At 31.4% G+C, this 12,991-nt stretch overlaps 1 protein-coding gene across 1 annotated transcript in view; it reads left to right on the forward strand.

The window, feature by feature from the left end:
• The first annotated feature begins 9,398 nt into the window (after positions 1–9,398).
• The window catches only part of LOC150094706 (cell adhesion molecule Dscam1-like), a 211,049-nt gene continuing 207,456 nt past the window's right edge, over positions 9,399–12,991 (forward strand). Inside the window, exon 1 of the mRNA XM_090411640.1 lies at positions 9,399–9,432. Coding sequence (XP_090267766.1) covers positions 9,399–9,432 — 34 coding nt within the window. The remainder of the gene's footprint in view (positions 9,433–12,991) is intronic.

The raw sequence follows: 12,991 nt of genomic DNA on the forward strand, positions 1-12,991 counted from the left end.
GGGAAAAAAAGTTTAAAATTATTGGAATGAAAATGAGAATAAGAATTTCCAAAAAAAAGTTCCTATTTTTTTGAGATCCTTGTTCAAAATTAGACATTGTTTTCTTTAATATGCTTATCGAGTGATTTTTACTATTTATCTAAAAAGGTTGGGGGCGCTTTATTCACCAAAATCAACCAATGACCTACCAACTCGGGTGAACGACGCCAGATCCGGGTATTTCCTAATAATGGCGGAAGAGAAGTGATCTATAAGTTTGGTGCAGACTGAAAAGTGGAGTTATATATTTAGTTTAGTATTTACTAAAAAAGAATATCCGTTTATTATATGCAGAATAAATTACATACCATAGGCTATCAGGTAGTGTATATCTGGACTGAGCTGCTATGACACTCATAATATCGGTGATCTGTTTCATAGCGTTGAAGTATGGCTGCCATGCGTATGCTAACCGTAATGAAGGAAAATATATTGAAGGTAAGCGTTGTGGAGCAAAAGCATTAACAGTTCTGTGACTCGTTTATGTTAGATTCTGTGTTGAATTATGTTTGTTTGTTGTACTTTCAAGTAATACTATTGTTTATGCCTCGGTAAGTATTAACTGGCACATCAGTTTCTTAATAATATGAAAATTGAATAATTTAGATTATAAATATTGATGGTTCATCGATAACAAAATGTAAAGTAGAGCAAGAAAGTCATTATAATTGTTAGAGATATGTTGTGTTTTAATTAGAAAACATCTTTGGAGATTCTTTTACCAAAGGGTTCGTGAACAGTATTTGTTTCAGATAGAAAGATTTTTATAATTATTTTTAAATAAAAAAAAAACTTTTTTTTCAGAATTAACGTTTTTGGCTTTCTCTGTTTTAATCAAACAATATCATAGTAACAGCTAAACATTGGATCTTACATTATTCCATAGGTGCTTTGAAGATTCAGCCATTTGCGTTTCCTCCTTCAAATATATTTGGAGAAAGAGTGACAGCTACTTGTTCTACTAGAGCTGGGGCAAAACAACACTTTACTTGGTTGAAAGATGGAAAGAACATACAATCATCGGCCAATGTACAGATTCATTCTTACTCTGGCGTTTCGAATATTATAATAGATCCCCTATCTGAAGAAGACAGTGGAAACTACACATGCGTTGTGACTTCTGGTGGAATGTCTGAGAGCTATAGCACACCTTTAAATGTTCTTGGTGAGTTTAAAGTATTTGTTTGAAACATGAGAAAGACATACAAACTGTGAACTAGTAGTTCTTACCAATTCTATTATATTCAACTGCAAAATTTGAATATAAAATTAAGTAATGATTTCTCATTAAACCTATGTGATGCATAAATTACAAGAATGTTTAATATATTTTCCTTTAATTTTTACTTTTAGTTCCACCAGCATGGCTAGTGATCCCCTCAGATAGAGAAGTGATGTTGAGCGAGAGTGTTGTCCTCCAGTGTCAAGTGACAGGGAAACCCGTTCCTTCCATTAAGTGGATGAAGATTAAAGGTTAGATTTAATAATTTTGAAGCATGGTTAGACGATTATTTTGAGTCACCAAATCAATAGCTCAGGGACGCTCTGCAGATGTTTTGAAGAATGTATATTTTTTTCAATATTAGGCCAAAGTGATGTCTCTGAGAATAGAATCACTTGAATATTATCAAGATAATATAGAATATCATCCGTTTTAGTATTTTATTCCAAAAAATCGAATTTCATACAGGGACGAATGCATTTAAACGAAACCTATTTTAAAATCGTTAATATAGACAAATCTATACATAATTTACTTTGGAAAAGAATGAAAGAATCGACCCAGTACAGATTTATTCAACTAAATAAATACAATAAATTAAATATTTAAACAAAATCAACGCAGCGGCATTTAAAATGATATTAATTTAATTTAAAATCATTTTGCAATCCTTTGTATATGGCTTTAATATCAAACCTTCACAATAACGGTTGCTAACAGAGATAGATAGAATGGAAAAGGAAGAAGGAAGTTTGTTCTGTGGGTTTGTGTGTGGATGTTAATTAGCAGCTGTTCCTGTTCATAGGGCGTTTTGGAAGCAAGTGGAGAAACGACAGAAGCTCATTCAATAGAATTGTCTATGAAGATATCTACTGAAGGTACATAAGGTGGAAACATAACGCATATATGAGGGCAATTGGGACGAATTTAAAAGAGAGAGAGAGAGAGAGAGAGAGAGATCATTAATCGAGAGTGAATTTAAGAGAGAATGATCATCCAGTAATCGAATTTCTCTTTCTCTCTCTTATGGAGAGCATAAAGCATTTTTACGAAGATTTTTGCTACCACTCCAAATGTGTGAATAGCATTAAAATATTCTACAAGTTTGGAGTTTAGCAGTGTTAGCAGTTCTGTGAGATGTAGTTACTGAGGAATTGTGCAACTAGCTTTTTTGGAGGTTGAAGCTATGAATGTGATGCGCTCCAGGAAAGATTAGAGGCGTCAGTTAGCCTAAAATTCTTTATCGGGTTTGGAGATCTGGGAATTATCAAAAATAAGGGGAAGTGAGGTCTTTCTTGTAAGTAAGAAGACAGAATTCTGTTTTAGCAGCATTGAAGTTGAAGGCTATGCTTGCTCTACTGGCATGAACATCTGAGTTTAAAGTAGTGGCTGTGGAAGGTCTTCAAGCTTCGAGTGATTGTGTTACACGATTTGTCAAATGAAGAAGAGTAATGGAATGTATAGTGATCAGCAAAGCTATGAATAGGAATTTGAGGTCAGTTGTGTACATGAGGAATGACGGGCGAAAAAGTGCTGAATCCTAGAGAACTTAACATTGGTAAAGAAATCCGAGGAGAGTCTCAAAAAGTTGGTTTTTGGAATAAGATGAATTATAGAATTTATTTATTTGATTTATATATGAATTTCCATATTCATTAATGACAAACTATGCTCACTTTTACATCTCCAGAGATTCTACACTTATGTGGTCTATAAAGAAAAATTACAATGCATATTAGCATGTCTAGTTTTACTTATTTCATATCCATTTTTACATATACATAAACGACAGCTTGAAAAAAAGTGTGAATGCTATGGTAATCTTGACAAATAGAAAATTTAATTTTCCATTAATTAAATTTATTTATTAAAATATTTTTTAGGTTCATAATATATTTTCAAAATTTTAGAAAATGCAAGAAATTTTTAAAATTATTGTGACAGTTGTTAAGTTATATAAACTTACATTATGCATTCATAGAAAAATGAAATAATTTTAAATGATAATCTAATAAAGCCAAATATATGATTTTTCATTCATAGGTAACGATGAAAAATCATACGAACAGATCGTCTCCTCTGAGCGACTGGTGCTGCCACCTAATGGCACTTTTACAATTCCATCCGTGATTTCAGACGATAAAGGACATTATACTTGTGAAGCATCTAATGGAGTAGGAAAGGTTCTTCGCAAAACTGTTTCTATTAATGTAATAGGTAAGTCTACCCGTTCCAAATGTAATTATTACAAAAACATACTATAATGCATCACGTTATATTGCATATTATATTAAGATATTACAGTAAACTCCATTTCCTGTGCGCTGTGTAATGTTTTTATACATTTTATTGTATATTTTTTTCAGTTTCAAAATATTTTACAATCATTTGCTATGGTCATTATTATTTTACTGTGAGTTTCACATTACGTAACAATGGGAATGCACATGCGCTTTCTCACTTTTGTAAAACATTATTTATTACAGTATTTCATATAAATTCCTAAATGTTGTGCTAAGAGATCGAAAAATCAAATAATGAAAGGTAACCGTTTTTTATAATGAGGCTCAAGTTGTGTATATTTCTACTTTATAGTGGTTATTTCTAATTTTAATGCTTAGGATTTAGTAATTGATTTTCATTTTCTTTTTTTTTTTAATTATTTTTGTAGATAATGAAATTTTGCATAGATATATCAGTTTATAGTATTGTTATTGCTGTTCGTGGTATTGTTATTGAACTTTCTATTATCAGTCAACCATACGTCCTTCATATTCTGCTTACTGAGCATACACAAAATTATAATTGGATATTCTATATAACAGCGCACGTACTACTCAGAAATGGTTTACGTATTTCTTACGACGATACTGTTGTGTACACTATCATTATACATTGGAGCTTGTAAAGAAGAAGAAGAAGAAGAAGAGAATTTCAACTTAGTAGAGAGAAGAGAAAAGCCTATAAGCAGCCTGCATAAGCTTGTTTCGTACATCCTTGTGTGTGAGCGCAAAGTATGAGGTAAGAATTTAATGATGGTTAATTATGTGGATTTTTTAAAATTGTCATTTCGAATTATTTAAATATAATCAGTCATTTATTTTTATACCATTAATTATTAATTATTTCTTAATTAAGGAAAACGTTACACATCACTGTCGTAGAGTGATGTTTCTAACATACCTAGATCTTTTGATTAGCTGAACATGCAATACATTACATGCTTAGCTAACATGCTGTACATTAATTTATTAATAAGCAGTGCATACGAGTAAGCAAAAAATCTGGGGAAAAAACAGCTCTCTTGGCCTTAAGTTCAAACAGCGCCTGCTGTTTTCTTAAGTCAATTCCCGCTTGGCCATTGACTTCAATTGGTTAAAACAAAATAACAGGAGAACCATATAATGACACAAATCTATCCTGCTGACCTTTCTTCCTAAAGTAAAAAAAAAGCTATTCTCAATGACAACTGCACAATTGCAAAAGAGATCATCTTCTTACCTGCATCTATCTATCAATCTATCTATCTCTCCCACTGACAACTTTCAGATTGTTTATAATTAACAAAAAATAGACACAAAATTGTCGTTAGTGCTCGGTTGGTTTCGCAGTCAGTGTGTTCTGGATTATGGATTACGAGTGTATTAGTGGATGGTACGTAAGTATTGAACAGAGGAATTCTGCAGTGTAAGAGTGCCTTCCATCCCTGACACTGGAGGTGTTACGTAATAACTATATTTTTATTATATGGTTAAAGTTTACATTTTAAAAAGAATTTACAGGAAATAAACAAATTTCATTAGAAAAATTATATAAACATGTTTAGAATAGTAGACTATGCAGATTATATTTTCATACACTTTAATCACTTTTATGGGAAAGTTAATCTGATTTAACGTTCTGGTGAAAAAAAAAGTAAGTGACCGTAAATTGTGAAAATGCCATCATCGTGATTTATACTTATATGCTGGTAGTCAGTATAACATGCGCATATTCAAAGTCATTATCATTCAAATCTATCGTCAAATCTATCGTCCATAGACTCCTACTTTATCAATTTATTACATGCTATGCGTTTCTATTACATTCTATTTTAAGCTACTCGTTCTACATGTTTTTTTTTTCATTTCGTTCTTTATTTTTCTATTGTTTGTATTACCGGTGTTTGGTTTAGTTCTTTCAGAATGTCTAGTCTCCTCTGTTCTTCCCATGTCTAGTCTTGTATAATCCTCTCTTCTTCCCATATGTTTCGCTTCTGCTGTAGTACTCATTTCTTTTCTTATCTCTTCCTCTTATTTTCCATGCATCAGAGCTATATAATAATGTTGGATTTGATAAAATATTATACATCATTAATCTTCTATTTTTGGTGTTCTATTTTTGGTGAATATTGCCCTTCATGTTTTGTTTCTTGTTCCATGTATACTTTGGAAAATTTGTTAGAAATGTCTAAATCTTACTGTAACTTTATTTATATCCCAAATAATGAAAGCTAAATTAACGACTTATTCAATTGTTTTGTTGTCTATTACTGTTTTAGTTCGAATGGGAATTTTTTGTTTGAATGACATACCTTTCGTTTTTTTTTGATAGAGAGGGATTAATATATTATATTGTTTTATTATTAAATTCAATTTATATACAGCTTTTTTTACAAATTGTACTCAGTTGCTTTAAATATCACTTGGCCATCTGAAAAGAGTAGGGTATCTATGATAAATTTAGCTTCTATTTAGATTCCTTTTTTGTTGGTTATCCCTCAGTCTTTGATTATTTCGTTCCTATATATATATATATATATATATGTGTGTGTGTGTGTGTGTGTGTGTGTGTGTGTGTGTGTGTGTGTGTGTGTGTGTGTGTATTTCAAATAATATTGGAGATAGGATAGGAGGCATTCTTGTCTAAGGCCTCCTGTTACGTCAAATGTTTTTGTTATGTTATCGAAACTGCTCTGAGTTCCCATAGGTTCACAGGCTTGCCATTTTTGACTATAAGATTTATTATGCACACTGCATTACTAAGAATATTTACACCTGTTTTACTGTGTTATGAATAAGCTCCAATGAATTTACAGAAAAACAAGGAATGGATAAAGCTCTCTGTTTCAAAAAATATTGAAGTATCCGAAGTGTTTTTTTATATAAATTGCGTTTCTCTTCCTATTGGACTATCCAAAATCATACAAAATATCTTGCGTCGCATTGCCGAGATTTAACTTCCCCTCCAGTTTGTTGTATTCTTTCTCTTTTTCTTCACGACTTTTTTTTCACGCAATCACATATTCTATTCACTCCACTTACATCTGCGCAATAGGCGAAAATAATTTGTTACAAATTAATTTGCTATTTATAATAAGTAATGCTAAAATTGAAATCTCGATGAACTTGATTATCTAAAATTGCATCAAATTCTTATAATTCTTAATTATACTTTCCGACTAATCTGATTTTAATTCGATCCGATGTAAATACAAAGATGTTAATTTTGCAGTGTTTTTGTTTCACATATTTTAACAATATGAAAAAACCAATTAAATCTGAATTATATATTTTTCTCTCGGGAACTGACTACACTCTTGACTGTATTTCTTATCCGTTTTCGAGCAGAGTAAAACAAAATGTTATCTGATAAAATGCCATTTTATTAGAGGAAGAAAAGTTTATTTTTGTTTTTAATAGGAATTGATTTTACGAACAGTTTGAATACGGACTGTCCAAACTTAACGACATGAAAAATTCATGTACTATTTCCGCTGCGCATGGTGTTTGCGAATAAATAGTATGATGGTCACTAAATTTGAAAAACTCTGACCATCATTCCGTTAATGATCAAGGCTTGAAAACATTCCATCTCTATTCTGTATAGTTTCGGATTATCTAACCATTAGCCCATCTACCTACTATCAGCTTCCAGGAAGTATGATTTAGATGATGGGATTCTTACAGCAACATCTAGTGAATTCAGCTGCCTTCAGTATGCCGAAGATATATCATGAGCATACGTTTCTCTGTTTTCATTGAAAATAGGAGTAAAATTTGAGTATAATGCAACTGAAGAGTCTTTTGTTTATTATTATAATACGTGCTAGGCCATTTATATGGAATTATATGTAATAACACATTGGAGGAAGCCTGGCTCTGCCATCTAATGGTTTGTTGAAAATACACGGTATTGATGCGATTGAAGTGATGTGCAGTACAAAGCGAGTTAAGGATCCACTAGTATGTTGTAATAAGAGTATTATTAACTACAATAATAACAATTATTTTCTAATAATAACCAGTCTTTGATGTTAATGTAAAGAGTTTTAGTGTTTTGTTTAATTAATATTAAACAAAACACTAAAATTAAGATTTTGTCTTTGGTATATAAAATCTTATCCGCTCACGGTAACTTATTAGTGCAGTTAAGATTTGAATTGATGCGTTTAATCAATTGTATACATAATGCATTATTATTATCTATTTTTTAAATTTCATTTTCTGATGTATAGATTATATAACTAGTTTCTTGCCCGTACTTATTGTGGTCAGAATGAATTAGAATAAAGCATGACAGCAAATCAATCTTTTACTTGACTAGAAATAAAAAAACATAATTTCTTATTATATTTGAAGAATAAATTACACCTACATTATGACATACTTTTCTTGATTTAGTGTGATAATTTTCAAAACATTTCTAACATTATGTAGGTTCGTGTTTTTGACGTAGTGTGGTGCTGCAAATTGTTCTGTGCATTGTTTTTTGTTTTTATATGTTCGTTTCATATCAACGGAAGTTTCCTATATTTACATATTCGATGTTTAATACTTAATATGATTCTCGAATTGTTTATAAAGTTTAAAGGCTGTTTATTTTGAGTTTCATTTTAGTAAATAATTCCTGATTCCATAAAAGATCTTTCGACTCGATGTTGTCCACTTTATAAGTAGAACGCGTATGTAAAGCAGTGGCTGCTATGCTTGGCTCTGGAAATATCTTAGTGTGGATCATGATGGCTAAGATGAATGCATTCACATTCAGTAAGTTTTTTTAATTAAGCATGCATATTTTTATTGACCGTTTTTGTTCAATATTTATTCCAAATTTTATTTAAATGCATGATTGTTTACATGAAATACATACCAAGGCCATGGAAATAATTTGATAGTTTTCATTTTTCTCTACAATAATTTATTTTCTTTGGAAACGCTTTGGCTAAAAATACATAATTTCAGTTACAGAATTTTATCATTATCTTCTAGAGCACAGAAAGTTTGAAATAATAGCACTAGAATTGGCTTATATTATCCCTTTTCATACATACTGCTATTTGTGTATGTACAGCATATGAATGGAAAGGGAAAACGGATATATATAAGTCAATTCTAGTGATATTTCAACATGATAATATTTCAATATAGGTAAACAATGTCACAAAACGAGCATTAGTTTGGTGCAATACTTTTGATATCTCTACGTTATAACATTTTCAGTTCACCCGCAGCTGGCTCTACATCTAAGTTGGTGCCATCTCCTCACATGACGAGGAGATGGCACCAACACAAACAATGCGAACACTTTCGTCGCCTATTCAACTTCTTCGCTTTGATAAGTATTCAGGGACAACGTGCTTATACATTATTTTTAAGCATCCTCATCCGTTTCCAGAAGTTAACATTTCTTTTCATAAAATCTTACGTATCAAATACTGTATTTTGCAATAATATTTTTCAACTATTTTATAGTCATAGTCATTGCTAATGAGGCTATTTAAACTCTAATTATTAACCACAAACACAATTCATGTGATTGTAACTTCGCCAATTTTAGCATTGACTACTGATTACGTAGTGACTATTGATTAACAATTTCAGGCTCATTTCAGTACTTGTTTCATTTATTTTAGCTTATATATCAAAGTCCAACCATTTAGTTGCCCCAACATCTCCCCCTCCGTGGGTGAACGCAGTACTGCCATCTGAACTACAAGATCATTAGAAACCCTGGAATTCCTTTGGTTTAAGGATGGGATTAAAATTATAAATGTTTCGTCACATTACTATACGATCATATCCAGAAATATCGAACATCATAAGAGATATAGTAATGGAAGAAAAAAGTGGAAAGTACACCTGCATTGTAAATTCATATGGAGCGACAGATTGTTAGACTATCTTTATTAGGTAACGTTTCTATTTCTAATTATAACTAAAAGTTCTTTAATCGCAATATTCATTGTCTTTTTGCTTGCACAAAATGACTATTTTCATCATTATTTTTATTCTTTCACTAATATTTACATATATTGAGTATACAAACATATCTATATTCATTCCATTCACTTAAATAAATTATACATTTTATTTACTGGGAATTTACTGTGGAAGTATTTGAATAAAAATATTTCTGATTATTTTATATTAAATATTAAATAAAAATAACATAATTTCCCCATTCCTCATTTCTTATGCTGATGAATTAGGTGCACCTGTTAGTAGGGGGTGGTGCCTCATTTAGCTTTTCTAACATTTCATACAGGGATGGATCACAAAATAACGAAAACATCTGTAGGGCTGTTGGCTCATACCCGCTTGAGTTCAGATTCGTTGATTCACACACACACACACACACACACACACACACACACACACACACACACACACACACACACACACACACACACACACACACACACACACACACACACACACACACACACACACACACACACACACACACACACACACACACACACACACACACACACACACACACACACACACACACACACACACACACACACACACACACACAGAGTTTTACACAATACAACATAATACATATTTAAAATTATTTTAAAGACAAAATACTTATTACATCCCAACATAATTTCTTTATTTTAATAATGAAGTGCACTTATTTAAATGATATTTTTGCTATTTTTCCCATTACAGTGCAATTTCTTTGATTTATTTTGACAATGAAATATCTGTGTGATTATTTCACAAGCCATCCCATTCTTACGTAGCTACAATTGTTTACATTTCAAACTATGGATACATTTCGTTTAAAATTCACTATTAGATTTGCTAATTAATTAATTGTTTTCAATATATTTCAGTTCTTTCCAGTAACTAGTATTACATTCTACAAAAACTGATGGCATCTTCTCTTTCCATTCGCCTGTGATGTAAAGTCTAGTGAAGATGGAAATTATTTTAGTACATCTAAACGAATGGATTTCTGTGCACCTCTGCAAACAACGTTGTATATCATCTAAACGAGAGAATGAGATAGGCCAGCCATTTACTCCCTTTATTTTACATGTTGATGTTTAATAGGATTTAGGTCAAGGAACTGGGTTGGCCACAGCATCCGGTGATTCATCATCCTTTCCAAAGCATACTTAAACGTTTTTGGTCTCGTTTATAAGTGGTCTTGTTATCCTGAAAATCTATCAAATAGAGAATTGCCGTCATGAAATATGTGTAGTCTGACAGGTGTCGCAGATATGCTCTCTCTCTCTCTCTCTCTCTCTCTCTCTGTGTGTCTCTGTCTCTCAAGGTTACACGACTCAACCGACATTCTTCTCAATATCTGCTTAGATTATGAAATAATAAATGCATGAGAGAGTTATTCGTATTGTAAATTAGCAAAACTGTGCCTTTGTCGGATCATTAAGTGCAGTCTTTCTTGCGTGTGTTAATGTGTTCTGTGTGTGTGATGAATACCTCCACACACACACACACGCGCGCACGCGCATTCACGTGCATGTGTTGTTGTTGTCTTAAAAGATGCCACACTCGAGATACTTTACAGACGAAATCCCTCTTGAAGTCAGTAATATATCGTTTTCTCTCCCCCCTCTGTTGTTGTTTGTATTACTGACTATTAAAGGCACTTGCAATATGCACGGACTGTGTGCTATACCACATATCCTGTTATGATACATTACATCGAATTCTTCATTAATTTTTCTTTAACTCTCTCTCTCTCTCTCTCTCCCACTCCCTCCAACCAGGATATATAATCTAGCAATATATTTTGATGCGAAATATATCACTTTGAGAAACTTCTATCCAGTTCATGCAATTACGGAAAAGTGAAATGTGGCTTGTATGTCATGTACCAATGAAGACTTCGTCGATTAAAGAATTGTAACAGAAAAAAATGTCTTTCCTTCTCTTTCCTTCACTTCCAGTTATAAAGGTTCCCTTGTAATATCTGTAATGGTATGTGATTACTTTAATCATACTGGAAGAAAGAAAACAACTAATAGGTTCTTTGTGAAAAATTTAGATTATTGCCAGTCACTAGCTATTAAATCGGAAGAAAAAAAAAAGAAATTCTGGATGACTGGACGGTTTCTTTGAGAAATTTGCATTATAAACGAATTAGATCTAGTGCCAGTAAAATTGTCTCAACGAATGTATCGAAATAAAAAGTTATCTTCATTGGCATTTCTAAGTGCACAAATTGAATACCTTATAATAAGGTATTCATACCTTGTGAGTGATTAATAGCAAACACACTTTTACGTAAATAGGTAATTTGTGTAACTCAGTAGCAATCCAGTAACAATCGCAGACTTTGGTTGTTGAATATGTCTTCCAGAAAGTCAGGTAGCTTTTTTCTTCTGCAAAATAGAAAAAACTGAGTGTGATGAATGAAAGTACTGAGAACTCTGCAAAAAAAAAGTTAATTCTAAATAATTTATAATGCAAGCATTTACTGTACTGTCGTACTGCTAATTATTTTATGTATTTTACTATGAAAGAAGCTATTATTATACTATATTACTAATTCTTTTATATATTTACCTACTTCCATAGTACAATACATAAAATAATTAGTAATATAATATAATAATAGCAACTTCCATAGTAAAATACATAAAAAATATAACGTAAAAATAATAATAAAAATTGCTAGTAAGACATAATAGCAATTGTGTTCTAATATGATTGAACTGTTTGAAATTATTTTAATAATGAGATATGTCACTTTAACTCGTAAGTGCATTGTTATAATGCACTTTGAGAATTATTTCATCAATGACGTTTCTGTTAATTCAATTTATTTGAATTATTTGAATGTGTCTATTATTTAGTTACAATAAGTCTGAGTTATTATGTGACGATTACATCCTTTATGTTGCCATAGTGAAATGTTTTTAATTTTTCAGAAGCTTTCATTTTTCACATCGAAGTATTTTAATTTAGTCACAATAAAGTGCTTTCATTTTGTCACAATGAGATGCCTTCATTGTGTAACAGTAAGTGATTTTGTTTTCTCAAAACGAAAAACTTTCGTTTTATCACAGGGAAGTGTTTTTATTATTTTCATAAAGATATACTTTCGTTTTTGACACGATGAAGTGCTTTAATAGTTTCACACTTTAGAGTTTTTATTTTATTACAATGGAATGCTTTTATATTTCCACAGTGTTTCTCCTCACAGCGAAATGCCTTAATTTTGTGACAATGAAGTGCTTTCATTTTTCACAAAGTTTATTTTGTCATAATAGAGTGCTTTAATTTTGTCACAATGTATACTTTTATTTTGTCACAATGAAATGGTTTCAATTTTTCACAGTTAATTGTTTCTATTTGTGTCGCAATGCAGTGCTTTCATTTTGACAGAATGAAATGATTTCTTATGACACAATGAAGTTCTTTCATTTTATAACAATCAAATGCTTTCATTTCCCTCACAGTAAAGTGTTTCCATTTTGTCACAATG

This window comes from Typopeltis vanoorti, chromosome 21 (genome assembly GCF_054136105.1).
Source record: "Typopeltis vanoorti isolate ZY-2024b chromosome 21, IOZ_Tvanoo_1.0, whole genome shotgun sequence".
In the NCBI taxonomy this organism is placed as follows: domain Eukaryota; kingdom Metazoa; phylum Arthropoda; class Arachnida; order Uropygi; family Thelyphonidae; genus Typopeltis; species Typopeltis vanoorti.